Source organism: Oenanthe melanoleuca, chromosome 1 (genome assembly GCF_029582105.1).
Source record: "Oenanthe melanoleuca isolate GR-GAL-2019-014 chromosome 1, OMel1.0, whole genome shotgun sequence".
In the NCBI taxonomy this organism is placed as follows: domain Eukaryota; kingdom Metazoa; phylum Chordata; class Aves; order Passeriformes; family Muscicapidae; genus Oenanthe; species Oenanthe melanoleuca.
This window is the reverse complement of record NC_079333.1, coordinates 104,424,965-104,451,862: the sequence shown is the minus strand read 5'-3', so window position 1 is coordinate 104,451,862 and position 26,898 is coordinate 104,424,965. Positions and strand designations below refer to the sequence as shown.

The following is a 26,898-nucleotide window of genomic DNA, read 5'->3' as shown; positions in this document are numbered from 1 at the left end:
TCTTTTGTTGGGGCGACTTGCCATAAATGGTTTTAAATAGCAAAGTAAGTTTGTTAATAAGAGTGAGGCGATGTAAAGAATAGTATGTGTGGCTTATAGGTATGTACGGGCTAGCAAACTTTAAAGGGCTTTTACTAAGATCTGATACAAATGTTAATGCACGTTAATGCAATGTTTGTGCAGTTTCGAGGGGAGTCGGACAGGCATGCATGTTACCTTGGCTCTGGCTGTAATTTCTGAGCTGGCCTGCAGTGCCAACTAGCAGAGAACCCAGCAGTTGTGATTAGTATGCCAAATGTGCCATGGATGGAGAGGAGTTGCAGCCATGCATTAGCGGGTCTCAGGCAACGTTGGTGCCGAGCGAGCGCCTAGGGAAGAGTAGGAGTGGTATTGAGGTTGATGCTAAGGGATGATAGACAGATACTGTGTAGGAATATTCTCAGGGTGTTTTACTTTTAATGAAGGGATGAGTTAAGCCAAATTGTTTTGCATTGTTAAGAAAAGAATTGGTTTATGCTTATAAAAATGGATGAAATTATCTAAATGATCCATTGAGTGCCCATTTTAATTACATAGATGGAAGGATTACAAGAGGACAGTATTTTATGTCTACCTGCTGCTTACTGTGAGGTCAGTTCTTCAAATTTTTATTACTAGACTCTTACATAAACCTTTGAGTTAAATTTCATTTCCAAATACACAAAGGGAAGTTTGTGGGCCATGGTCGTCTTTATTCATTGTATGGTTTTGTGTTGTTGTTTTTATTTTATTTTATTTCTTTATGTTTTTGTCTCTTTTTACCTCCAAAATGGAATGTTTTTGTTTTATATATAATATACATTTATATATAATCTTTTATATATATACTTATATATGAAAGAATTGTGTGGCTATTTGCTTATAAGATGCTAGAACACTGTTTTGCAAGTCAGATGTGATAAAATCCTACCCTTAGCTGTCTATCTGAAACCCTGGTTTTAAGTCAATTTTTCTTTGGAAATGCTTTCATATAAGGTAAGGTAAATGAAGTGGTTTTTATTGCAAGACTTTTTTTTTCATATCAATTCTCTTTCTAGCGTGCAATGATGCGCTTCTCAGAGTTGGAGATGAAAGAGAGAGAAGGCCAAACAGCTACCAAAGACTCAGAGGTCTGCAGATTCAGCCAGGCAGACTGGGAAAACTTGAAAGGAAACAGTGAAAAGAAGCCAAAGTCTGTTGCTCTGGAAGATGCCATTGCTGACCAAAATGACAATGACAGATGTAAGCGAATTTAGATGGCTTTCTGAAGCGTGTATGTGTCTCTTTGCCATGGCAGCTTGCAGAAAGCAAGCAAATCTCCTTGTTCTCACCGTGTTGCTGGTGAAAGTCACTGACCTCATCCTCTGCAGGTGCCGAGTTGCCATGTCTGGTACCCTCTGTGCTTGTTTTGGGGTTTGCAGGTTTCTTTGCCATTGCTCCTGCTTTTCAGGAGATAGTTAACTCTGTCACTGAGCTAGTGCCTTAGAGAGATCCTCCTTGTAACTGATGGGATACTACATCAGCCAGTGAAAGCAAAGGTCCAAGGTTATATTTTAAATGCAGAAAGGAAATGGGGGAAGAGGGGAAAGCAAGAAGGAGTTCAGCTTCCTGAAATTGCAGTAGCAGTGAGATATGCCAATATTGCAGTCTTCAAAGCAAGGATGGAGGACAGAAGAGTGAAGGGAGGTGGGAAAGGATGTGATCTGCCAGGCTGGCTGATCCATAAAAGGTGGCAGTAACAACTCCAAATGATAAGAAGCAACTGCTGCCTGGGTGACTTCTGCTGCAGTGGCTGGGAGGTGTGTGAGGCACAGGTTTTGCAGGCAGTCTGTGAAATTCCTGTGGGACTGTCTGTTCCCTCTAGGCTGTTAGAGGGTGTCAGAGGACTATGGAGAATACAGTGTCCTAAAAATAAGATAAACTTTAAATAAATAAATGATATTAGGGGATTTTTTACTATATGTGAGAAAGATAATTTATTTTTTGTTTGCACTCTTGGTAAGCATATGGCTTCTGTCAGTTTCCACCTTTTTTTTTTTAATTGGTTTTACCTAGGTATTTAAGGAATGGATCAGTTCCTTCTGTTGCTACTTTGTTTTGTACAACTCACAAAAAAAGAGCTGTGCTGAAAGCATTGCAAAACAAGAGGAATTGCACTGCAGACTGCACTCTGTGTGTGTAGCTGTGTAACTCAGTGGTTAAATGTGCTCTTTGGTAGGTGGAGATTCATGAGTAGGGCTAGTAGAAAATTCCATTCAGGCAATTTAATAACTCTGAATTATTGTTCTGGTCTTTGGTTAATGCTTTTGGCAGAGAGCATGCTGGTCAATCGTACTTGCTCGGTTACTGTGGCATTGCTATTGTTGAAACAGCCTCAACAAAACTGGTGTGGCAAAATAGAAAGGGAAAGTTTTAATTGTGGAAGTGGGGAGGGTGGCAGGGTGGGGAGAGGCAGGCTGGGTCTCTGGAATCTGGGCAGCCTTTTCCTTCTCCGAGCTGTCTTGAGGTAGCTGCAGGGAGGAAGGCACAGCTGCCTTTGCAGTCCCTATACTAAAGCTGAGAGCTGGGCAGGCTGCTGCCCTGGCTGTCCCCATTGCAGCCTTCCTTGCTCCTCAGAGGACTTGGGGTGCCCTGGTGATGTCTTCTGTTAAATTCCACCCTGGGTGTGCAGGAAAGCAAGCAGAGCAGTGGCAGCAGCAGTCCTGCTGGCTTGTTCTGGCTGCAAAGAGGGTTCAGCAAAGGGGAGGTGCAGGGTTTTGGAGTTGAGAGAGGGGCATGGGGGATTAACAGAGGGAGGGAAGGCAGGCGTGCTCAGGGGCATGGGGCTGCTTGTGGAGGGGCAGCGGGGGGCTGTGGAGAGGATGAGTGTCAGAGCATAATTGTATGCTGAAACTCCTCCCCCCCATCCTTGCAAAAGGCTGATGATATGGTTCACCATTTAGTGAGATCTCTGGCACTTGAATCTGCTGGCTAAAATTTGTTTGAGACTGTTAAATAACTGTTGGAAGCAGGGAAAGTATGTTCAGTCTTATGTTGGTTCATTCCTCTCCTCTGCTAATTAGCTCTGACTTAACAGGCTATTTCAGACTTTGGCCAAATGTCTAAACTCCTAAAAGCACGGATCTGTTCTGCTGAGGGAGCTCCTTTTTTTGTATGCCCACCTAGGCAGCAGCAAATACTTACCAGTACAGATTCAGGTCTCAGTAAAAGTTTTTTATCGTGGTGGTTCACCTCCTGCCCCTCGGGATAGCAGCTGATAAATCAGGAAGCCGAGTTTCACACCTCTTGAATGCCTCTACTGTGGTGGCTTGGGCTCTGTTGGGGCTTGAGCCACCAGCAGCCTTTCACTGCGTGACTGGCAAAGGGGTGATGAGCTCTGCCTTCTCTTCCCCTTCGGTGAGAGCTGCTTGTCTTCTACCTTCCCTTCTTTACCTTCAGTTTCTGACCATATGTTGGTATGTTTGGTTTAAAGCTCCTGAACGAGAATGAGCTGATGGTTTGCAGCCTCCTCTGCTTCCTTTCTGCCTCCTGCAAGCGATCTCGCTGCTTGAAAAGTTGTTTCCCTCTGTTTCGTATTTGTCTGGCGCTAGCTTGAGAGTGAAACAGCCGTGCCCTTACCTGTATGAGGAGGGAATTTAGGAGTGAAACCAGCGAGCTGCTCTGCCCCCACTGCCTGCACTTCACCTGCCTGATGCCGGGGAGGAAGGAAACTGCATCCAAACCAGTGCTTGTGGCACGGCGCCAGCTCCCAGGGCTCCCCTGCTGCCGCCTCGCACGGTGGCAGCCGCGCTTGGCATGGAGCGCCAGAGCTGATCCTGGCAGCTGCCTGCCCCCTTGGCTCCTCTAGACCTACTAGTGCAACAAAAGGCTAAATAACACAGGCAGGTGATGCTTATAGAGGCTTTTGATGGGATGGAAACAGCTTTTTTTTTTTTTTTTTTTAGCTTGTCCTAAGACTTGCTGCTTTACCTAGCTATGTTGCACGTGTATAGATTTTTTTGGAAGCACGTGAAGGCACAATATCCGGTTCCTTAAACTTTTCCTTTGACTTGGCAATGTGTGGCTTTGCTGTACTGGGAGTCTCCTTAAGTTTGAGAACTGAGCCTTCTTGAGAAGGGTAAAAGAGGTGGGCTTTTGTTTTGCCTTTTTTATTTTTTCTTTTTTAAGGGCCAATTTAAGCAGGTAGCCATGCTTGCTAATTAATGAGCAATTAAAGCCTAGCAGTAAAGTAGGAGTGCTTCAGTTCTCTCCCATCTCATCTAGGTTTTGCTGGGCATCTGAGACTGGGCATCTGAGAGCAGCCACAAAGCTGCTTTGTTGCCAAGGTGACTTGTAAATGTTGCTGAGGCAATGCTGCTCCAGTGCATTTTCATAGCATAAACATGATAAATTATGGGATTCATATGTCATGAGTCATAGGATTGTTCAGAGATCAAGTGATTTAAGATATTGGCGTGGACACATGCATCAATACAGGCATGTGATGATCGCATTTTGGTTCGTAACAAAGCTCTCCCAGAGGTTCTGAAAATCATACCAAGTGTGAAAGATTGAATGAATTCTACAAATTGTGAATTTCTTGATTGGAGAGCATGGCTTTACCTGTTTACTTAATTTTCTAGGATGGAAGACACTGCCTGTTTAAGCCTTAGCAGGGCAAAATTACCCCTGTGTATGAGAAGCCTGATCTTAAGGCATGAGATCATGAGGAAAAAGTTAAAGCAGTTGGTATATGGGAAGGTAAATGGTGCAATGTGCCAAAACACATTGCACCATTGATCTTAGCATTGTACTGAGGTGCCAGTGTCCCTTTGCATGGTGATATCCTGCCTTTCTTATTTCTTGCTGGTCTGTGTGCGCACTGGAACAAATGAAAGATGGAGGCAGTAAACATGTCCTTTGCCCTGGTCAGTTATTGCCTTCCTGCCACAGGACATAGTGAAAAAAAATAAAAGGGAAAAAAAAAATGTCTGTGCACTAAGAATGGTGGTTTCTTGTTTGTGCAGTGTGGTAGGCTTGGGCAGAATGAAACAAATGCAGAAAGCTCCCAGGCAGAAGTACTTGGAGGGAAAAGTGAAATCATCTCTGTTCCCTCTGCCCCATGGGATACTCAGAATTGAATTCTAAGGATGTCTTAGAGAATTTCTTACTGTTGTTGTGATCTCTGTGCTGAATACTGGGTTTTAGCGTTTAGATAATCATTACTCTTCTTGGATGAATAAAGGGTGCCTTGCATATAAGTGAGTGCAATGAGAGGTTGGTCCAGGGAAGAGGAAAGGCTGTTTTTAGTTGCCATGTTATTTGAACAAAAGAACCTGTGGCTTAAACATGAAGATGTGTTTCCTTGTTTGCCCTGGATGGGAGGGTCTGGTCTCGTTGACAGCAGTTGACAACAACAGGAAGATGGAAAAACGAAAGAAAGTTTTTTTGGATAGCGTGTTTATGCCTGTCTGTAACTGTTTCTTGTGAGATTGTAACCCATACACTAAGAAAATATTGCTTCACACAGAAACCTGTGAAGAATTATCTTCTTAATTCTTCCTTGTTTCTAGATTGGTAGGACAGTGATAAATGGTTTGAATTGTTGGTGCTGGTTGTCACAGCTGGTGTGAGACTGGCAAATACTGGAGGCTTGAGGAAGGAACACATTTAAGAGTTTAATCTCCTTACTCATAGAGGTGTGTTGCTATGAGAACTCAGCATTCATCCTGTGTTTCTGGCTACCTCGCCACTGTTTGAATAATGATGATACGAGAACTCCCAAGTATTTTGTTGTTGTTTTCTTCCTCAGGCAGAGAATAGGATGTTGTAGATACATGGCACGGGAGGGGGGTGGTGAGGACAAAAGCAGATAAATTCTCCTCATCCGTGTTGGGCATGCACGTTATGCTTATGTTGCTGTGCTTCTTGTTGACATTTATATCTTAATTTGGGGAGACATCACGTCTGATCCCGGTTGCTTGCAAAACTGTTTGAGGACACAGCAGAATCCAGTGGTAAAATATTAATAAAGCCTGCACTCCGTGAGGCAGGGGGGAGAACCTCTGGGCTGGCGACGTGTCCGTGCAGGCTGCGAGCAGAGCCTGGCAGCCCCTGGGCTGTGCCGTGTCCCCGGCAGCAGTGACCTTTGTTCCTTGGCACGGAGAGCCGGCTGCGGGAGCAGCCTGTGCAGGCAGGGACGCGTCCCGTGCGCTCCGGCTGCGCTCCCGGCTGGCTGCGGGGTCACTGCACACCCGGCTGGCTGCAGGGTCACTGTTACACACCCGGCTGCAGGGCCACTGCACACCCGGCTGGCTGCAGGGTCACTGTTACACACCCGGCTGCAGGGCCACTGCACACCCGGCTGGCTGCAGGGTCACTGTTACACACCCGGCTGCGGGGTCACTGTTACACACCTGGCTGCGGGGTCACTGTTACACACCCGGCTGCGGGGTCACTGCACACCCGGCTGGCTGCGGGGTCACTGTTACACACCCGGCTGGCTGCAGGGTCACTGTTACACACCCGGCTGCAGGGTCACTGTTACACACCCGGCTGGCTGCAGGGTCACTGCACACCCGGCTGCAGGGTCACTGTTACACACCCGGCTGGCTGCAGGGTCACTGTTACACACCCGGCTGGCTGCGGGGCCACTGCACACCTGGCTGGCTGCAGGGTCACTGTTACACACCCGGCTGGCTGCGGGGTCACTGTTACACACCCGGCTGGCTGCAGGGTCACTGCACACCCGGCTGGCTGCAGGGTCACTGTTACACACCCGGTGCAGGGTCACTGTTACACACCCGGCTGGCTGCGGGGTCACTGTTACACACCCGGCTGCAGGGTCACTGTTACACACCCGGCTGCAGGGCCACTGCACACCCGGCTGGCTGCAGGGTCACTGTTACACACCCGGCTGGCTGCAGGGTCACTGTTACACACCCGGCTGCGGGGTCACTGTTACACACCCGGCTGCAGGGTCACTGTTACACACCCGGCTGCAGGGCCACTGCACACCCGGCTGGCTGCGGGGTCACTGTTACACACCCGGCTGGCTGCAGGGTCACTATCATACACCCAGCTGGGTGCAGGGTCACTATTATACACCCAGCTGGGTGCAGGGTCACTGCACACCCGGGATGGTGTGTGGAACTGCTCCTGGCTGGGTGCAGGGTCACTACACACGGGGATGGTGTGTGGAGGTGCTCCTGGCTGGGTGCAGGGTCACTGCACACCGGGATGGTGTGTGGAACTGCTCCTGGCTGGGTGCAGGGTCACTGCACACCAGGATGGTGTGTGGAGGCACTCCTTGCTGGGTGCAGGGTCACTGCACACCATGATGCTGTGTGGAGGCACTCCTGGCTGGGTGCAGGGTCATTACACACCGGGATGGTGTGTGCAGGTGCTCCTGGCTGGGTGCAGGGTCACTACACACCGGGATGGTGTGTGGAACTGCTTCTGGCTGGGTGCAGGGTCATTGCACACCAGGATGGTGTGTGGAGGCACTCCTGGCTGGGTGCAGGGTCATTGCACACCAGGATGGTGTGTGGAGGCACTCCTGGCTGGGTGCAGGGTCATTGCACACCAGGATGCTGTGTGGAGGTGCTCCTGGCTGGGTGCAGGGATGATGTGCGGAGGTGCCGCTGCCCTGATGGAGTTAGTGCAGGGAGCAGCAGGGATCGCAGAGCCGCGTGTGCGGCGGGCGGTGCTGGGAGGCGTTTCTGGCTCGGCAGCTGCGGAGATGTGGCTCTGCTCCCCGGAGGGTCCCTCTCGGATGTGACCGGGCAGCGGAGGCCAGGGTGTCACGGAGCTGCTGGCAGCGAGGCTTTTTGGATGAAGCGCAGGAGGTGTGTGCTGTTCTTGCCCCGCAGGAACGCTGACAGTGACAAGCTGCTAGCGAGGTCTCTCCCCTCTTTATTTTTCAGCACAGTCTGAGCGAGCGGCGCTCGGCGTCCCCGTGCCAAGTCCTCCTGCAGACAGAGAAGGAATTAATCTGCGGCAGGTTGCTTTTGGTGGTGGCAGGCTGGAATTAGCTTGCTGTTTCCTGCAAGCCGTAAAGATTAAGACCATCACCCCCCCTCCTTGCAGCCTGCTACTTCCTTTGACCCTGCAAGAGCTTCTCTGGGAATTGGTCAGGATGTGCCTGCCTTTTCTCAGGCCAGACAGTGTTAGGAGCAGGAAAGCTATCCCAGTATCCCGTGAAGTGTTGCTGTTGGTGCTGCTGAAGATGAGAAAGCTCTAAGACAGCAGGAGTGTGGCTGAGTGCCCTTACCTGATCTCTTCAGGGAAACTGACCACAGGAGTATAATGTTTCCTTATGAAAGGAGGAAAATAGCAGATTGCATTAAAAATGTAAAATGAAATCTGATAGGCACATTTATTTCTTTTGTGATACTTAAAACATAGCTGGGCCGGCTGCTTTTATGCTGTGTTGAACAGGACTGCTGGAGCTTTTGGTGTGGTTATAGGGTACAGCTGTGGGGCAGTGTCCTCGTGCCAGATGTGCAAACACAGGTTGCTGCCAGATTCATTCTGATCTGGGGGGACTCCGTGATTTAGAGTCACGGTTGTAGTAAGCTGAGATACCTGTTCTCTGGAACATCTCAGCGTTGTTGGCTGGAAGAAGTGTGACAAAGTGCATTTTAAAGTCTTGGAAGGAGCATGTGTTGGCCAGACGGCCTTGTGGAGAGGAGCATCGCCAAGCAGCGGAACAGCCCGAGCGTCCCGCTCGCCTGCAGAAAATCAGCTTTTGTTTTGATTTTTCTTGGCCGATATCTTGTGCTGTTTTACAAGCAGCCCTGCAGGCAGCTTCCCAAGCAGTGTGAAAATTATGCTGGGGTGTCTCCGTGCCCACAAACATTTCCAGAGCCCTTGGTGCTACTTGGAGCCATTTCCAGATTGTGGTGAAGAGAAAACTCATCAGGGATTTTCCCCTCTCCACCCCCCCCAGCTTTCCATTACTGACAACAGGCATTTCGAGGACGGTCATGAAACCAGGAGGGGTTGGCAGAGCTGTAGGAAGGTGCTGTCAGGATAAAGTGGGATAGAATTGGGATGCCTCCAGATGCTGCCAGGGATGGATCTTGGTGGGCACAGGAGGGGAGAAGGGGCTGGAGGGGAGCAGTGTCAGCCCTGATAAGGGGGAAGAACACAAGGTGAAGGCCAGGCTGGACAGGGCAAGAGACTGAGTGAAAGGGAGAGAGGATCCATGGGAGGAAAGGGCAACAGAGCTGTCAGGAGTGCAGACAGGAAATCAGCAAATGTGTTTGCAGGAAGGGAAGTGGGAGATGGAGGAAGGGAAAGTAGGAGGAAGAGAAAAAGGACAGTGAGCCGTGGGGAAGAAGGATGGAACATACACTTTTTACCAAACAGCACCAAGGTGTGGGGTATTGGTCAACCAGGAGGGCTAAAACATGGGAATCCCAGCTTGTTTCTGGGAATTGTAAACAGGAGCTGATTATCTGTGTTGAAGTCTGTGCTGTCTATCTGCCTAACCTTGCCTTTGCTATTTTGGTTAAAACCAAGAAAATAATGTTATTCAAGATGGTGATTAAGTGTAATTTTAAATCAAGCATCCATTTAAAACTGCATAAGCTGTCTCTGAATTTGGACAAACAGTACTGGAGGGAAGCTGAAGTTAGTGCAGGCGAGGCAGCATGGGTGTTTTTGTGGCTAATTTGTCAGACTAGTTTCTAGTAAGCTTTTCAGAGCTCACCCTCTTGCTGTTGCTGGAAATACTCCTTGAAAAAAAACTGAGGTCTGTTTTAAAAGGAGGTGACAGAGATCATGTGAGGTACAGTGACTGGTTGGTTACTTGAAGTGAGGAAGCCTTTTTATAACCTTGGATTCAAGTACTGCTTTTTTGCAAAATATCACAGCTATTCTTAGTGGTATTTCTGTGTCCGTGTGTGCGTGTTCTGTATCCCATTTATATCTCCCGAAGAAGGGATGAATGCTTTTAAGTCAGACTCTGCAATTTGATGGGAGAAGTTAGTGAAAGATTAGGAATTAAGGGAGGACTAATACTTGGTTGTCATCAGAAGATATTTTTGAACTGGATTGTTACTTGCCACAGTTTGGGGGAGTGAGGTTGCTTTCTGAAAAGGGTTTGTGCTTTCAGTGTCTAAAGATGTTTCTTTATTTAAAAAACCATATTGTGATGTTTCTATGGATACAAGTGTAGTGAATATTGTGCTTCTTAAATTAAAGTAAAAACAACACAAAGTAGTGTGCATTTGGGGATTTTGTGCTTAACTGTTGAGAAAACTGCTGCCTTAGGCTGGGCAGAGTAGACTTGTTCCCAAGTACAATTTTGTGTTTATTTGCATGCCTCATGAACCATAAGTCATGATGGAGATGACATTGAGGAGATCAGAGAGCAAAACCTTCTCACAATGAATTGTGTCGTATTTATTAGGTCTTGTGGTGTTTGTTTGTTTTGTATTTTTAGGTAACTTTACTAGTACAGAAAACAACCGAGGTCACTTTCTTGAAACTCCAGAGGAAAAAGATCTTTCGAATGAGAAATGTTACTTAGAGAGACATTCTGTATATGAAAAGGCGGAAGACCAGCCAACAGAAGATTTTGGCCAACATTCATGTCCACGTCTGGACAGGAAACGTAAACACTCTGGTGAGAGAGTGCAAAATGATGGCAGCCAAAATGAAAACTTTGTGGATGAACTGCAGGACGAAGTTATATCAAAAGCAAAAAAGAAGAAGAACTCCAAAGGTAAGACAGCATTTTGCTTTGGTCTCTCTCAAGGAATGTCTTGTGAAAGGAACGTCCCTTTGGCTTAATGTGTTTCCATTTTTGAACTTGCTAGTTACTAATGTGAGCACTGTCATTTCACTTTAAATTATATATATGTATATATATGTATGTATATATATGTGTATATATATATGTATATATAAAAAAACTTGGTATGTAAGGATAAAGCATTAGTCATTGGACACTGTAGCCACAGCAGTGTGAGTTACTGTAGTGCATGTAACCCTTAATGAGCGAAGCTTTAAAATGCATAGTGTGGTGGTAAAGCTGAGACTATATGCCCCGAAAGTGAAATGTAGCTTTTGTTTTAAGTTGAGGGGGCTTTTTGATTAATTTTTAGTTATTTTTCCATTAGATGACTGGCCTGAGAGGGAAATGACAAACAATTCCTCTAACCACTTAGAAGAGCCCAATTGTAATGAGGTGACCAACCTGAAGGTGTGCATTGAATTAACAGGGCTCCATCCCAAAAAGCAGCGTCACCTGCAGCACCTTAGGGAACTATGGGAGCAGCAGGTGTCACCAGAGAGATCCCCGTCCGGCAAGTTGGGCCGGCAAAGCAGGAAAGATTTAGCTGAGGCTGTTCAGCCAGAGGCCACTGCAAAGGTCAAAGACTTCACAGAAGAAAGGCACACCAAGAAAAGGTCAGAGGCCAAAAGCAATAGAAGTTGGTCTGAAGAGTCCCTCAAAACAAGTGACAATGAACAAGGTATGCAGAGACTACTAGGGAAACCAGCTGGCTTTAGCATTTACAGTGACGCATGCTGCCACCAATGTTAAGGAATTGTTGAGAGTTTTTATTCTTCTTTCTTGTTCTTTTTAATTATATATATATTTCTGTAGATGTCCATTTTTATAAGGACTGACACCTCCTCTTTAGGAATTGCACTGTAGCTGATATTTGTCAGACAAGAAAACGTGTTTGTGTATGTGTGTGTAACTATGTGTTTGTGTGTGCGTGCATGTGTGTTTTGGCTTTACATATTTTTGTAGATAATGTGCAAGATGAAGTTCATGACTAGAGGAGAGCTGGGGAGGGCATAAAATGTGGGCATGCTTTTGGGTGAGAGAGGGAGTAAATGGGCTGCTAGCTGGTGTAAGGGTGTTTAAGCACACGTAGTATTTGAGGGGCTGTGAGCTTCTCAAACAGCATCAGCACAGCTGTAGCAGCTCTTGATCTTGGGAACCCAACACCTCCAGCACCCTCAGCACTGCTGGCTTCCCCTGCCTTTCCCAGGCCATATGCTTAAGAGCAAAGCTCATCCTTCTCCTGACAAGGATGCTGTGCTGGTTCATCCTGAGCACATCCTGTAAACCCCTTTCACCCCACTTCCTGGCCCCTTGGCAGAGGTCTTCCAGCAGCTCTCTCCTAAGGGGTTGCTTCCTCAAAGCAATTTTCTTTCCTCAAATCAGGTTTCCTTGACTTGTTTTTGGCTTCTTCTTTCCCGCTCACTCCACTTCCTCCTTTCCCTAACCTCCCTACAATTTCTGTTGAATCCCTATCCTGGGGGAAAAGCCTGTAGATACAATCTGCCAAATTTTCATTGGGATGGACAGGTCACTGTCCTGTCCTCCCTGTCCTTAACTCCTGGGCACATTTTCTGCTCTGATGCTTTTGTCCTTCCCTGTAACATTTTGCTGCTGTAGCTTGGCTGGAGAACTGATGGGGAATGGAATCCACAGGGAAAATCTCCTTTTCTCTTCTTTCTCTTTTCCTGCTCTTACCTCTCCAAGCCCTCCGCTTGTTTTTGAGGAAAGGTGATTTCTGGGAGTGGGAGCTCCATAGATGGCATTTGGGCTCCTTCCTCCTTCACAAACCTGGGAGCTTCATTGACTGGAAGACACATTCCAGCTGGCCTAACCTGTAGTTTAGCTGGGATCCTCCTGAAAGAGAGAAGCATGAGGAGGATGGATCCTCTTGTCCCACACCATGGAAAGGATTGAGTCCAGATCATCCCGTGCCTGTGAGGATTTTCCTTGGTGTAGTGTCTCTGAAACAGTCACAGGCAAAAAGTATCAGCTTCCCTTCAGTCCTAAAGCTCCTCATTTATCCTTCTCCTTGGTAGGATTATCTGAGTGCAGAAAACCCCAAACTTTGATGCTTATTGATGGGGGTGGTTCCCCAAAAGGATTTGTGGAGCAGGAGATCAAAACTTGGTGTAAAAGGAGCTTTGACTCTTACTTCCTTGCTTTATGTGCAGCCTTGGCGAGTATGGTATGGGCTCAAACACCCCTGCCCCTCACCTTTGTACTGTCAGAGAGAGATACCTTGTAGAGATTAAACCAGGGCCACTAACAAGAAGCTGTATTGTGTAAGGATGCTCTCACTTTCCCCTGCAATGCCTCCTGTGGCAGTGACAGGCTCATGGCCTCAGGAAAGAAAAAGAGGTGGCTCCCAATTTATGCACCATTCCCAAAGGCATTCAGTTCAGTTGCCCTATGGCTATGAAAAAACTCTTGGGTTTGGAAGCTGCTACAAAATCATAAACTTGACTAAATTGTGCTTCGCTCTTCATTGTACAAAGACACTGGATATCATTCAGGTAATTCTGCTGGTGCTTCTCCAGCCCTGTTGAAGTGTAAACTTTTGAATCTCCTTGTTCTTAGTTGACTGGGATGAGGACGTTTTTCCCCACAGTGTGACAGAGCATCCTCTGCATGACATTCTCATGAAGTTGGAGACTTCTAGCTTCTAGCTTGTCTGTCTTGCTCAGGACTGGTCCTCAAACTTTTCTTAAGAAAGCAGGGACTGTGAATATGAGAAATATGAGAATATTCATTGTCACTTGCAGCTTTTTGTTTTTTGTTTTTTTTTTTTTGGGGCTAGGAACAGCTGTTCTCTGTGCTCAAGCACTGCCTGCAGTTGTGGCAGTCTCTGCTGCTGGGCAGCTGGGTGTATCCCAAGGAGCAGGCTGTGACAGAACACGAGGGCTGCGTCTGTGCTTCTGAAGCCTCAGAACGTTAACAGGATGATTTTCCACTCCTGCTTGCAAATCTCTGGGAATGGGGAGGTTTCTGACTTCTGAGTTTGTTACTCCAGTTGTGTTTATCCAAAGCAGTGTGGGCAGCAGGTTGAGAGAGGTGATCCTGTCTCTCTGCTCTGGTCCTGTGCGACCTCCACCTGCAGTGCTGTGTCCAGTTGTTGGGCCCCCAACATGGGAAAAACGTGGACCTGCTGGGGCAAATCCAGAGGAGGCCACAAATAAAATCAAGGGGCTGGATCACCTCTGCTAAGAAGACAGGCTGAGGGGGTTTGGGTTGTTCAGCCCAGAGAAGTGAAGGCTCTGGGGAGACTTCATAGCACCTTCCAAAATCTAAAAGAGAGCTGGAGAGGGACTTTTGACAAGGGCATGTAGTGATAGGACAAGTGGTAGCAGATTTAAGCTAACAGAGGGTAGGCTTAGATTAGGTTAATGGGAAGGAATTCTTGACTGTGAGAGTGGTGAGGCACTGGACCAGGCTGCACAGAGAAGCTGTGGCTGCCACATCTCTGTAAGTGTTTAGGGTCGGGTTAGATGGGGCTTTGAGCAACTTGGTCTAGTGAAATGTGTCCTGTGGCAGGGGATTTGAACTGGATGATCTTTAAGGGATGGTCTCCCCTCCAACCCAAACCATTTTATTATTCTGTGATCCTGTTGCAGAGGGAGGTTGCTGTGCCAGGTCTCCAGGGTGCAGCAGGTCCATGATGCCTCAGGGCATCATCCCTGTGGCCAAGAAGCCACGGGCTCTGCTGGGCTCCCAGCTGAGCAGTAACGCTGTGCTGCTGGCAGTGCAGTGCCAGCTCTCCTGATGCTCCCGGGGAGAAATCCTGAACAGCGCGGAAACAAAAGCCCTGAGGAGAGCAGCCAGGAGGACCTCTCCCACTGGGAAGCATGTGCCAGCCCCTGGGAGCTGCCTGGGGCTGCAGGCAGCGTGGCTGCCTGGCTTGGCAGGCAGGAGGAGGCAGCTGGGTGGGAGCTGAACGAGCGAGCGCTCAGGTGACGCGGCAGCAGCTGCTTTCCGCACGGACCGCTCAGAGCCCGATCCTGCGGGAAGGGAGACAGGTCCTGCTCTGAGTCAGACTTGCCACAAGCCACATCACTCAGAGGCTTGAGCTTTTTGGGGTTTTTGGTTTGGGTTTTCTTTTTTTCCATGAATATTTAGGTACATTCCCACTCACTCTTGTATTTCTTCTCTCTTCACGTGGTCAGAGAGGTGGGGTGGGATTCCAGGAATAATAACTTGCTGCTTTTCTGTCCCTGTTGTCTTGCATTTCCCAGGCTAATGCTTGGCTTTTTCTGTGTAATGCTGGTGTCTTGCTATGTTATTGATCCTGAAGCTCCTGGGTGCACAGCATAGCTGCTCTCTATCTCTTAGCTCCAATGCATGTTTAGCCTGATGCCTGCTGTCACCACTGTGGAGGGTCAAAGTGAAGCACAGAGTTGATGTGGAGTTTGCAGGCAGGAGGAGACATTTTTTGTGGTGATTAAACTTCTGCTTTCAATGCCTCGGCATCTCTGCATGGGAAGGCCTGCAGTTCTTTGAGATAAGCTTCCTGTGTTTTTCTTTCCTCCGTCCTCTCAGTATTTGTCCTCCTCCAGACCTGTGAGTTTTTCATTCTATTGTAATTTTTCTGCATGCAGCTGTTTGTTCCATTTGCACTTACCAGAGCTCCTCACTGTTGCTTTCCATCTTTTCCATCTTTTCCATCTTTTTTTTCTTTAGTAAGTGATTAAGTAGGTAATGATGGTACTTCTGTGTTGGAATTGGACTTTTCATGTGCGACTTAGTTGGGAGCATGAGAATTAAACACTCCTTACTTCATGCTGGAAAGAGTTGGACAGACAGCCTTGCGTCCACAGGCTCAGCCTACGACTAGGTGCCTTCCTTCAGTATTGCAAAGCCTGAAAAACTTACATGATTTTTGCTGAACAATCTGCACATCATGTGTCCCATAAATTCCCTGACATCTGCTTGGCAAGCCGTGGTACGTGTCTTTTTCTAGAAAGTGGCTCAAAAGAACTGAGGGATTTCTGTTTTCATCCTTAATCTAGAAAGCCTTCTGTGAGTTGCTTTCACAGATCTATTTAAAGGAAGACTAAAGTGTGAAACTGCCCACCAAGACGATTCTAGATTTTATTTTCTTTTTTGCCAACTGGTTCCGGACTGAGTCTCTTTAAGTAAGGGTGTCTCTCCTCTGAGCACCTCCTTATTTGCTCCTGCCATCTCTTCTGTTCTGAAAGTAGCATCATTTCAGAGACTTCTCAGAGCAAGGGAGCCTCTTTCAAGTTCTCAAAGTTTTTTCCACACCTTCCCTTGGTGGTATGGTGTTGTTTGGCTGAAGTGTCTCTTTCTTTCCAGCAACCTTTAATTTTTCTGCAGAGGAGTTGGTTCTGAGGTCACCTCAATTCTCCTCCCAAGGGAAATTCAGGCCATAAAAAGTCAACTTTCCTGTCCTTGTTTTGTTGTAAGCCTGCTTGCACTCTGAAAAAAAACCCCAAAACTAACCATTCTTTTTGCATGTGGCCCAGATTGTGTGATCCAGCTTGTTGGAGCTAACCCCCAGAGAAAACCCAGCCCTGCCAGTATCCTGTCACAGCAGAGCACTGGCTTTATTGTCCCAGTGTCCCAGAAAGACTCACTTCCGAGTGAAGTTCTTGGGGAAAAAAACATCTGATTGCTTTTCCTGCAAAATCCCAGTGCTTTCTGGTAGAGAGCTTGCACAGAACTTCTGTAGGGACAGCTCCTTGAGTAGTCTTTCTTCTCTTGGCTTGTTTTTGAAGTCAAAATGCTGCCCAGGAAGTGTTCCCTGTCTTATGGCTATATTGGGGCTAAGCTCAACATTCCCCACCTGTGCTGTCCCATTAAAATCTGATCCATGCTCCCACTTTTCTTCCTCTCCCCTCTTCCCTCACCATCCCTGTGTCTGCACTTGCACCCCACTGAGAGAAGCCTGGGCCCAGGCTGCTGGAGGAGTTGGTTTCCCTTCAGATCAGGCAGTCCTAGGTAAGGAGGCGGGTTTTTCCCTGCAGCTGTGCCCGTGGTGGCCGGGCTGGGCTGGCACACATCCCCACGGCCCTGGCGCTGCCCTGCACCTGTGCGGGGCATTTCATTCAGGGATTTTTATCAGAGCCCGAGAACCGCTAGCGTAGCATCAACGGGCGAGATGCTGTTCGCAGTTTGGATGTGGAACGCTTAAAATATTAATGATTTGAAAATGTAATTGTAGATCTCTTAAGCAGTTGAGGAGCTTGTGTTAAGTGCTAGCAATGCATTTTCCTTTTAACGCACCATGCGATGTGTAATGCCTTTCCTTCCCATTTAGGCTTGCCCGTATTCCCGGTGTCTCCGCACATGAAGAGCCTTTCATCCACCAATGCAAACAGCAAAAGGCAGGCTCAGCCAAGCTGTACTCCAGCCTCGAGGTTGGCTGCCAAACAGCAGAAAATTAAAGAAAGCCGGAAGACAGATGGGCTGTACACAGACGAAGAGGAGGATTTCCAACATGCATCTCTGCTGCCGAAATACAGCGAGTGTGAGAAGCCATCAGGGAAACGTCAGTGTAAAACAAAACACTTGGCACTGCAGGAAAGGAGAAGGAGGTCATCTCTGACAGGGGATGACACCACAGATATCGAAAATGCTGAAGATAAGGTATCTTTATTTAGACTTAATTGTCCACTGGCCTCTGAGATGGCAGAGCCAGCTTGCTTAAAACTAACGCACTGTCATGCATGCAGGGTAGCGGGGATTGCATTCAGATTTGTCTGTGGATGTTTTGCATATTTTGTTTGCTTTTCTTAACCTTACTTGAAGGCACTGTTGCAGGGGTGAAGCATCTTATGTTTAAAAGCTCTAGCGGGGTCTTCCTTTAAAAATGAAATACGAGTAGAAAAGTGTAATTCCTCGCTGACAAATACAGTCCCATCGCTGTACTGTGCAAACAAAGATAAAAACCCCCCGTGTCATGGCTTTGATAGGTAACGCTAACGAGGAAAGTCAGGAAGCGGCCGGAGCCGAGTTCAGACTGCGACTCCTCGCCAGCCAAGCCGTACGAGCCCAAGCTGTACGAGCGCCTGCAGCAGCCCCCGCTGCTCCCCGTGGCACAGCCCCCGCTGCCCCTGGCCAGCCCCACCCAGGAGAGCACCCCCAGCCGGCCCATGCCGCCCGAGGCGCGGCGCCTCATCGTCAACAAGAACGCGGGGGAGACGCTGCTGCAGCGGGCGGCGCGCCTGGGCTACGAGGTAAGGCTCCCTGTGGGACGATGGCTTTCATTTCTTTTTTCAATATCAAAAGTTTAAATCGTCTTCCCGGTTGTATAGATGGAATTCGGTGGATTAGCAGCTTTAGGTTGGGTCGTTGGAACTTGTAGCCCCCGTTCCCCTGCTGCTTTCCCTTCCCTGGTGTGTGGGGTTTGGAGGCAGGTTGCTGTGGGAGTGACTCCCATCGCTGCTGGGGCAGCTGGCAGGGATGCAGGGTGAGCAGCATCCCACGGGAATGAGCAAAGGGTGAAGTTTTATTGGTAACCCTCACTTCCCTTTAAATATAAACCATCTGCAAACAGAATGAATGTGTTCTATTTATTTTTTCCCTCCCAAGTAATCTTTATGGTGATCTTTAATGAGCTGTATGTTTTCTGCTTTTGTTGTTTGTGAAGAGCCTGTAGTTTAGGAGAAGGGTTTTATTTTTGTTCTTCTCTCCAAGGAGTATCTGGTATGTGACACAGGATGTAGCGCTTGGAGTGTCCTCTTGCATGATCAGACGCATCATAGGAGCACTCTGCATGCTTTATACTCGGCGTCTGGAGCTGCTTGGTGTAGCTGGAACAATGTTGTCTAATGAAAGGGGCCCCCTGTTGCTACAAAAATCAGAAACCGATGAATCCCTTAGCTCTGCCGTTTTGAAGCGCGCTTTTATTGGGGAAATATGGGCATGTAGGTATGAGTGTGGTTGTTGCTCGATTTCAGATCTGGTGCAGAGGTGTTTCATTGCAGAGAGTGGCTGCTGCCCTCAGCATGGCTGCAGGGTTTGCTGTGCTGCTGAGAGGCTGCTTGGACCTGGGAGCTGGGCTTCAGCCCCATGGGGGAAGGTGGCATCAGCCCAGGTCCTGGTGGGACCTGCCCACCTTGGAGATTTGCTGAAACCTGGAGATTCCCTTTGTATAGCTGGAGAGAGCTTTGTGTGGAGCAAGGCCTTGTCCAGCTCTGGAAGGCAGGGTTTATTGGAAAGGTTTTGTTTACCTTAGGCGAAGGCTTCTTCTATCTGGGAGAGGTGATTATTGCAACACTGCTGTTGTATTCTCCTTAATTTAAATGGTTTAATTTTCTGTGGGTCCAAAATCAAAGCGTGTTGTAGCATGTGCTCCAAGCTCTTGGTGTGTATTTTCTTCCTGCATGGGATGTGTCAGGGTGACTGTGCTTGGGCAATTGGCTGTCTGTGCCAAGCACCTCTGCTGAGCACAGCTCAATGGGAGCTGCTCAAGACTTAGTGATGGGCTGATGTCTTGCTCAAGCTGGGGCTCAGGGCTCTGCTATCAAATTGGCTGATTGCAGAAAGCAGGGGATACCCAGGCTCACCAAGGTGTGGGTAGTAACACTGTGTGCCACCATGCCTTCCCATTATCAGCTGGTTGGGGATTTTCATTTTCTGACTTGAATTCACCCAAAAGTTCAAGTGAACACCATGTTTTTAATAGGCTTAAATATTCAGCTCGTTTGATTTGATTGTTCAGGTGGTATTGACCGTGCAGCAGTTGGTTCTGTTGCTGGTGGAATAAAGGACAGGGAAAGAGCCCAGTCCATGCACCCAGACTGCTGCCAGAATCTGACATTATCTGTGTTTTTCAAGGCTCAGAGTGATGGGTGGATGGAGCTGTCTGGCCCATGGTGAGGTGTGATAGTTTCATCATCCATGGAAGCTCCATAGCTGAGGGGTTTTCTTGATAGTGATGAGACTGCTGCAGTTAGTAGGAAGCTGAATTTCTTGTCTGCACAAAGAATGAGAATGGTCAAGAAGTAAGAAATTCCTCTATGTTTAAAAAAAACAAAGAAACTGGATGAGTCAAGGTGACATGCTTGTCTGTGACCTGTGGCAAGCACACAGCTCAGTTTTCTGCCCTCCTGTTAGCAGGGCAGCCACCTCTGGTGGGCACACAGGGGCTTCCCTGGCTGCTGTGATGTGGCCCTTTGCCAGCTCAGAGGCAGGGAGGCACACAGGGAGGCACACGGGTTTGCACTGTCAGGGCACAGCTCGCAGAGGGAGCGAGTGCTGATTCAGGCTGGAGCTGGAAGCGGCTGGCACCGCAGGGCACCACCGAGCCCTGGCAGGAATGCTGGATTGCCCTGAGACCGGATGAGCTCGTGCCTGCCCTTGGCAGCCTGCCTGCTTTTGCAGCAGGGATGCCCTGAGGCTGTGCAGAGATCCCACTCCAAACCCTTCAGCACGCAGAGGTGCTGGCAGGCTGTGTGTATCACTGCTGGACCCGTGGGGAGCCCGAATGCTGCTTGGCCATGAGCCTCTGTGCTGCTCTCAGTCCCTCGCTGCAGATGTGCCCCAGATCACTGCAGGAAGCAGGACACAGGCAGATGCAATTTTGAGTGTGAAGCTGACCTGAGTGTGAAATGTCGAAGGACAAGTGTGGCTTGTGTCTGGTCAGATAAATTGCAGGGCTGCAGCCAGCAAGGCTACTTAAAGACAGTGCAGCAAATGGTCTTTGGTGCTGGAAATCCCTGATGATGCTGCTGGGAAGCTTTGCCTTTCCCTTCCTAGGCTTCAGCTCCAGGCCATGCTTCAGCAGGATGTTACCATCCCTGAATCCATTCTGTTTTCCCCATTTGAAACAAATGACTTGAGATAATGGTAGTCTTAAAACTGTAATTTACTTTTTGTGAAGAGGGAATTACAGGGAGCGTGGAGTCTTTTTGGGAAAAAAATTACAAAAGGCTTGTGTAATGAATTTGATGTGAGAGGAAACACTGGCTGTCTTTCTGCGTTATATTGCTTTTTGTGTGTGTCTGGATGTGCTGGTTTTGGCTGGAGTAGGGTTAATTTTCTTCCCAGTGGCTGGTATGGGGCAGTGTTTTGGATTTGTGCTGAACGCGGTGATGATAATATAGGGATGTTTTTGTTATTGCTGAGCAGGGCTTACACAGATCCAAGGCCTTTTCTGCTTTTCCTGCTGCCACACTGGTGAGGAGGCTGGTGTGCATGGGAGGCTGGGAGGAGACACAGCTGAGACAGGGGACCCAAACTGACCGAAGGGATGTTCCAGACCATATCACACCATGGCTCAGTGTATAGAGTGGGGGAAGGGTGGTAGGACGTTTGGAGTGATGTTTTTCTCCCCAAGTCACCGATAAGTAGGATGGGTCCTGCTCCCCTGGAGATGGCTGAACACCAGCCCAGCCATGGGGAGCAGTGAATGAATTCCTTGTTTTGCTTTGCTTGTGTACATGGCTTTTGCTTTCCCTATTAAACTGTCTTTATCTGAGCCCACAAGTTTTCCACCTTTGACCCCTGTGATTCTCCCCTGGTCCTGCTGGTGGGGACTAAGTGAGTGAGTGAGACTGCCTGGGGCTTGGCTGATGGCTGGGGTCAAACCAGACAGTGGACTTGGAAAGTTCCCTCATCAGTTTATTATTAAATCCTTCCTGGGAAGGCAGTGAAATTAGCAGAGTGTGTGGTGTGTGACAGGGTGTTTAAACACATGTGGAGGCAGGGCTTATCCAGGCACAGGGAGTTCCCAGAGTCACTGCCACAGGAGCAGCAGCTCCAGAGCACCATCCTGCCCCTGCACAGCCTCCTTAGGGCTCCTGCATCCTGCCCAGGAACACGCATCACTTCAGGGCTTTGCTGTGGTGCTGGGGGCAAGTGTTAAGGCTCAGCATGTAATGCCTGACCCAGGGGCTGTGTTTTGAGGTTGGAATAGTGCTTCTTGGGGCCTGGGGAATCCTGACCTCTTCCCCTGGAAAAGGAGTACATAGGAAGGGCAGCTCCTTGCATATGAGGATGGATCATGCATATGTGCATACCCTGACGATGCTGTTTGCAGTTTGGCTGAGAAACTGCAAGCAGCAGAAGTGGAGGTGTCTGGTTATGTTCTAGTTTCACCCTTTGGACGAACTGCGAGTGCTTTTCAGAATGCTGGTTTAAATAGAGCACCTGAACAGACATATAACTGCCCTGTGGCATTCTCACAGCCTTCCCCGAGCCTTAGCGAGAAATGCTTGTGAAACCAAAAGTGTGTTTGTGGCAGCACATGTTCCTGGATTTGGCAATGGTGGCTAATTTTTTTGTAAATTGAATAAATCATGTTAAAAAAAGTTAATGAGGCATTTAATTAATTAACAATGTAGAGTTTTATGGTCTTTATGGTTACATTTTGTGGTTAACGACATTCTTCTTATAGCCTCTTAACACGGAATTGCCTGACAGAATTAGCTTTTTTGTCCAGTAGTAGGTATTCCACCCTAGGACGAGCCTTTCCTTTCTACAAAAATAGATGAAACATCTTCTATTTTGAGTTGCAAAGTCTATTTTAAATGGTAACTGCATGCTAAAAGTGGTGCTGAATACAGCAGCTGCTTCTGCTACCTGTATCCATCTGCCAATTTTTCCTGGCAGGGAGGTCTGGTTTGGAAGGAAAATTCTTACCTCCGGAGTATAATTTTACGTAGCCCTTTCTTAAGGGCTTGAGCATGCAGGGTAAAGAGCATCCATTCTGGAGTGATTTTTGGCCTTTGGGCTGATGAGCAGGAGCATTCAGAGCCCTGTTTGGTGAGGGGTGGGACTGTGGGGGTCCTGGGTTAAACTGGGGGGTGTTTTGGGGTAGGTGGGTGCATCCCCCGTGTCAGGTGGAGGGGATGCTCTGGATCCTGGGATGGGCAGCTCATTAGCTCTCAGCTCTAGCCTGGCTGGTGAGGGCCTGCTAAAAGAGCAGCTTCATGCTGTATCCTGGATACCAGCTCTCGAGTCAGGTGTACCCAGAGCACAGATTATTGCGGGCTTTCTGGTTTGTTTTGAAACGGGAAGAATAAATGCACTGCGGCCGACGTCGTTTGATTCTCTTGGTTCGGCAAAACGAGCACTCGCCCTCTCTGTGCCGTATCTGGCTTTGCAAGGATTCCACTCAAATGCAAAATTAATGGTTTGCCACTATTTTGGGAGCATGGGGGCTATTTTATGCATTGAACATCTCTTAGAAATGAGCTTTGTTGTGTTTTGCCTTCTTTTGCATCCGACACAAGTCGAGGAAGACTCGCACCATCCTGAATTTTCGGTTGAGTGATGGAGCAGTCATTGTTCCAAGGCTGCACGGCAGCGCAGAGCTGAGCCTGGCCCAGGCTCTGGAGCGTGGTGTATTTGACTGCAAGATGAATTGTGTTAAATTCACATGGCTTCCTGCAGCGCCGGGCTCGTTATTGGAACCTGGCGCCTGGCTTTTACTTCTGCATGCAGAAAACCGGGATGAGTGAAAATGGGATTTCCCCAATCTCGATACAGCCAGGCTGGTTTTGTTTGCTGGTAGCAAACCATCCTTTGTGTGTATTAAATGTGTTTTGTTTCGGGTCATGCACTTTTTCTTTTTAAAATCAAACTGACATTGGCTGTGCTGCTGTTGCAGTCGCAGAATTTTCTGCTAAAAAATGCAGATGGAAGAGTAGCAACCTTCCCTCTTAGCTTTAGGTGTAGAAGTTCTAAGAAGTGGAACAATTGTGAGTTTTGTCTGTGAAATTTTTATATTCACCCTCTGTGACAGTTCCTGATGTTGGGGGTTATAGGGTCCTGCAGGGCATGGAGCCCTCAGTGTCACTTTGCCCATATTACTCTGCTCAGGGAAGTCGTGGTCTCTGCTATGTCTCCTGAACAGACAGGACTGTCAGCAGCTCCCCCTTTTATTTTCCTTTTGACTGACCCATCTCATAGGGGGTAACTTAGCATATCATAGGGATTTTGTCTTTAGCCCCTTTCCTTCGAGCAGAGAAATCCTCGCCATTTACACAGCAAGAAATAACTCGACATTCTTCTGTTTTCCTTCCTGTTTCCAGGAAGTGGTTCTGTACTGCTTGGAAAGCAAGGCATGTGATGTGAATCATCGTGACAACGCGGGTTACTGTGCCCTGCACGAGGCCTGTGCCAGGGGCTGGCTGAGCATCGTGCGGCATCTCCTCGAGTACGGCGCCGACGTCAACTGCAGCGCCCAGGATGGAACCAGGTTAGCAGCCCCCGGCCCAGCGCCGGCTCATCTCTGCCTCCCTTCCCTCTGTGCCTCTCCTTTCCCCTCCCCTGCTCCTGCCTCCCTGCCCTGGAGCACTCAAAGCGGGTAACACTGCCCTGTAGCTGGTCCCTGGGCAGCGCTGCGTGACCTCCTCTGCTCTCTGGTTAATAAAGCAGTGGGGGCACGCTCCTGTTGTGACTCGAGTTTGGGGCAATTTCTCTTTTCTCCTGGGAATTTTAATAAGCTGTGCTTTGGTTGGGTTTTGTTAGTCGGTGGAATTGCCAGCTGCAGGGCAGGAAGGAGTGATACTTGAGCTGCAGCCCTGCTGATGTGCCCTCCAGGCCCTTTGAGTTGTGCCAAAAGGGGAGTTTGCCTCCTTAGCAGGGTTACTTTTGAGAGCACTTCAGGCCTTTGTGGCCATCGGGTGTGCGGGTCCTGTCTATGCTGTATAAAAATGCTGTTTGCTGAACTGTTAAACTATCTGCTCATTTGATATTTTGGATTTACTTTTTCTCTTTTCTTTTTTTAATCCCGAATTAGCCCTTTTTTCCGTTTCCTTCACAGAATAGTAGGGGTGCTTAGTTCCTGTGCTGGCAGAATAGATAGCGAGCTTTCCTTTTTGGCTTTGTAGAGGAAAAAAATGCTGCTCCGGACCCTTTTTTAAGCTTCTTGTGTATCTCCTGAAGCACCTCTTTGACCACCTCTGCGAGGCTGACCTTGGGGTAACTTGTCCTGAGCATATGCAGAGCGTTATTCAGTCTGTGCATTTTGGGGACAGGTCTCTTTGTATTCCGTGAATCTCCTGCAGCTTGTTATCTTAAATGGTTTATCGCCTTCCCTATCACCATCCAAATAGCCAGGGAGGTAAAATTAGCGTAACTAAGAGTCTGCTTCTTTTGTTTTTAAGCTCCTTATTTATTAACTTGGGAAGGGAGGAGTCAGGAAAACAAAAAGAGGTCTGGTTAGGATGGTCCATTTAAAGTTCATGATGGTCCATTGTTCCCGGCCCATCACCAGCCCATCACAGCCCAAAGGAAAGCTTTTTGGAGAAACATTAAAACCCCGACTGGATTGTCAGATTCCTCCTCTGTTGCCCTCGTCTTTGTAAGAGTTCTGAGCTCTCCAGGCTGACAAACAGCCTCGCATTTTCTGCTGCCTTGAGCTTTAATGTGTGACCTGTGCAACAGCGGTGAGTTACTGTAAAAAGAATCCTAAATTATTTTTGTCTCACTCGCTGGAATAACCTATAAAGAAAATTATCCCTGGGAAGTGTCGGAGCAGCCTTAATCACCCGCCAGTTTAGAGTCCACTTTGATTTCTAGTCACACACTGAGCTGATTTTCAAGAAAGAAACTTGGCCAGTGTACCCTGAAAAGTTGTTTTTGGGAAAATGGATTCTAGAAATGAACATAATGATGATCTGATCATAGATGGTAATGCCAGAACTCAGCGTGCCGTTGCCTCTATTTTCTGAGGGCAGACTTACTTTTCCTTTGGAAAGCTGCCCAACAGAGAACAAGAATCCAAACCACAACTAATATACAGAGGGAAGATGGTCTGAGTTGGGCTGGACAGAGAGCAGAAGCTTCTGTAAGGAACTTTGGATCTGTGTAATGCACTGCCTTTTGGCAGGATCAAACTGCTCTGGCTCTGTAGAGTAACTTGTAAGATGAGTCCCATTTCTCTCTTGATGTTTTTTCTCCTTTAACTTTTAGGAGGAAAGATGTGTCAGTCTTCCTCAGCTGCATTGTTTTAAAACTTGAATTACAGTCTTAAAAAGAAAAACAAAAAAAAAACCCAAAAAAACCCCAAAAAAAGCCACCCCAAAAAGCGCACCATCAGAGACTTGTCCTTCTCCCCTGCTTTTTTAGTTAGTCTGAATATGCTTTTTGTTTTCCCCTCTTATCCAAAGGTAATACCTTATGTTTTCCCCTCTTATCCAAAGGTATTGTGGAAGCTCTCAAGCCTGCAGACAGTGGCAGTGATGTGTGTAGCTGTGTTCAGCCTGTTAATGTGAAGCAGCACGGAGGGGTGCTGTAACTGTGATGCAGCTGCGTGTGCTGTGTGAGTGCAGCTGGGGGGTCACCTGGAGCTCTGGGCTCTGTTCCTTGCCGCCTGTGCTGTCAGCTTTTTGGAGGGCACTGAGAAGCTGCGGCTAGTGAGGGTATGGCTTTGGTCTGTACAAGGTGTCCGTGTGAATGTGAAGGGTGCAGCAAAGTTCTGTGAGGTCTGTGCATCTCCCGGTGCTCTGCTCAGCGTGTTGGCTTGGCTTGTGTGTGTTTTGGGATGAGGCAGGCGTTCAGCCTCTGGTTCCTGATAGTGTCAGAAATCTCGGTGAAGCCAGAAACAAAGTGCCAGACTGTGTAGGGGCAAGGAGGAGACAGTGTTTGGGGGTGTAGGAATTGTGCAGTCCTTCCCTCCACCCTTCACCCCAGCTCGGCACAGGATGTCCCTCTCTGCCCTATTCACAGCACATCTGGCCAGGCTAAATGTGGTAGGTCTTGGATGTTTTTCCCTTAAACTCTGTGCTGATAGACCACATGCAGTGCCTGCAGACCCTGAATACACAAGCACTCTGCTGCTCAATTAGTGCCTAATCAAAGATTATTGTAGAACCCGGAGATCTTTAAGACCTGTCTCCGAGGTGCTGCAGTCACTAAGGGCTCTTAATCGTCTTACCTATAAATAATAATAGACCGTGCTTAAGAGGTGAGAGCTTCCCGTCCCTGACAGGACCCCAGTAAGAGCAGTAGCTGGAACTGACATTAGCAAGGATGTTTGCCGCCTGTGTTCGGCCTTATCTCGCTGTTCTCCTCTTACCTCTGCAGCTGAACCCGTGCCATTATAGAAACAAAGCCACATGCCAAAAATACAGACGTGCCCTGCCTGTTAGCGAGGGCTCCACGTTGCTTCAGAGTTCCCTCGCTAGATT

The 26,898-nt window shown here is 48.0% G+C and overlaps 2 protein-coding genes across 8 annotated transcripts in view; both read left to right on the top strand.

Annotated features, from left to right (window-relative positions):
• The window catches only part of LOC130253428 (probable ubiquitin carboxyl-terminal hydrolase FAF-X), a 297,854-nt gene that overhangs the window by 200,250 nt on the left and 70,706 nt on the right, over nucleotides 1–26,898 (top strand). The gene's annotated exons all lie outside the window — the stretch shown is intronic.
• BCOR (BCL6 corepressor) overlaps nucleotides 1–26,898 on the top strand; it is an 82,748-nt gene that overhangs the window by 48,143 nt on the left and 7,707 nt on the right. For 2 of the 7 annotated variants that reach the window (XM_056483098.1, XM_056483091.1), the window contains exons 5-10: nucleotides 577–630; nucleotides 1,077–1,260; nucleotides 10,448–10,729; nucleotides 17,076–17,404; nucleotides 17,731–17,994; nucleotides 23,797–23,963. In XM_056483098.1, coding sequence (XP_056339073.1) covers nucleotides 577–630; nucleotides 1,077–1,260; nucleotides 10,448–10,729; nucleotides 17,076–17,404; nucleotides 17,731–17,994; nucleotides 23,797–23,963 — 1,280 coding nt within the window. Of the gene's footprint in view, nucleotides 1–576; nucleotides 631–1,076; nucleotides 1,261–10,447; nucleotides 10,730–11,126; nucleotides 11,481–17,075; nucleotides 17,405–17,730; nucleotides 17,995–23,796; nucleotides 23,964–26,898 lie in introns of all 7 variants that reach the window. The other 5 variants (XM_056483074.1, XM_056483064.1, XM_056483053.1 and 2 more) reach the window with 4 other exon arrangements.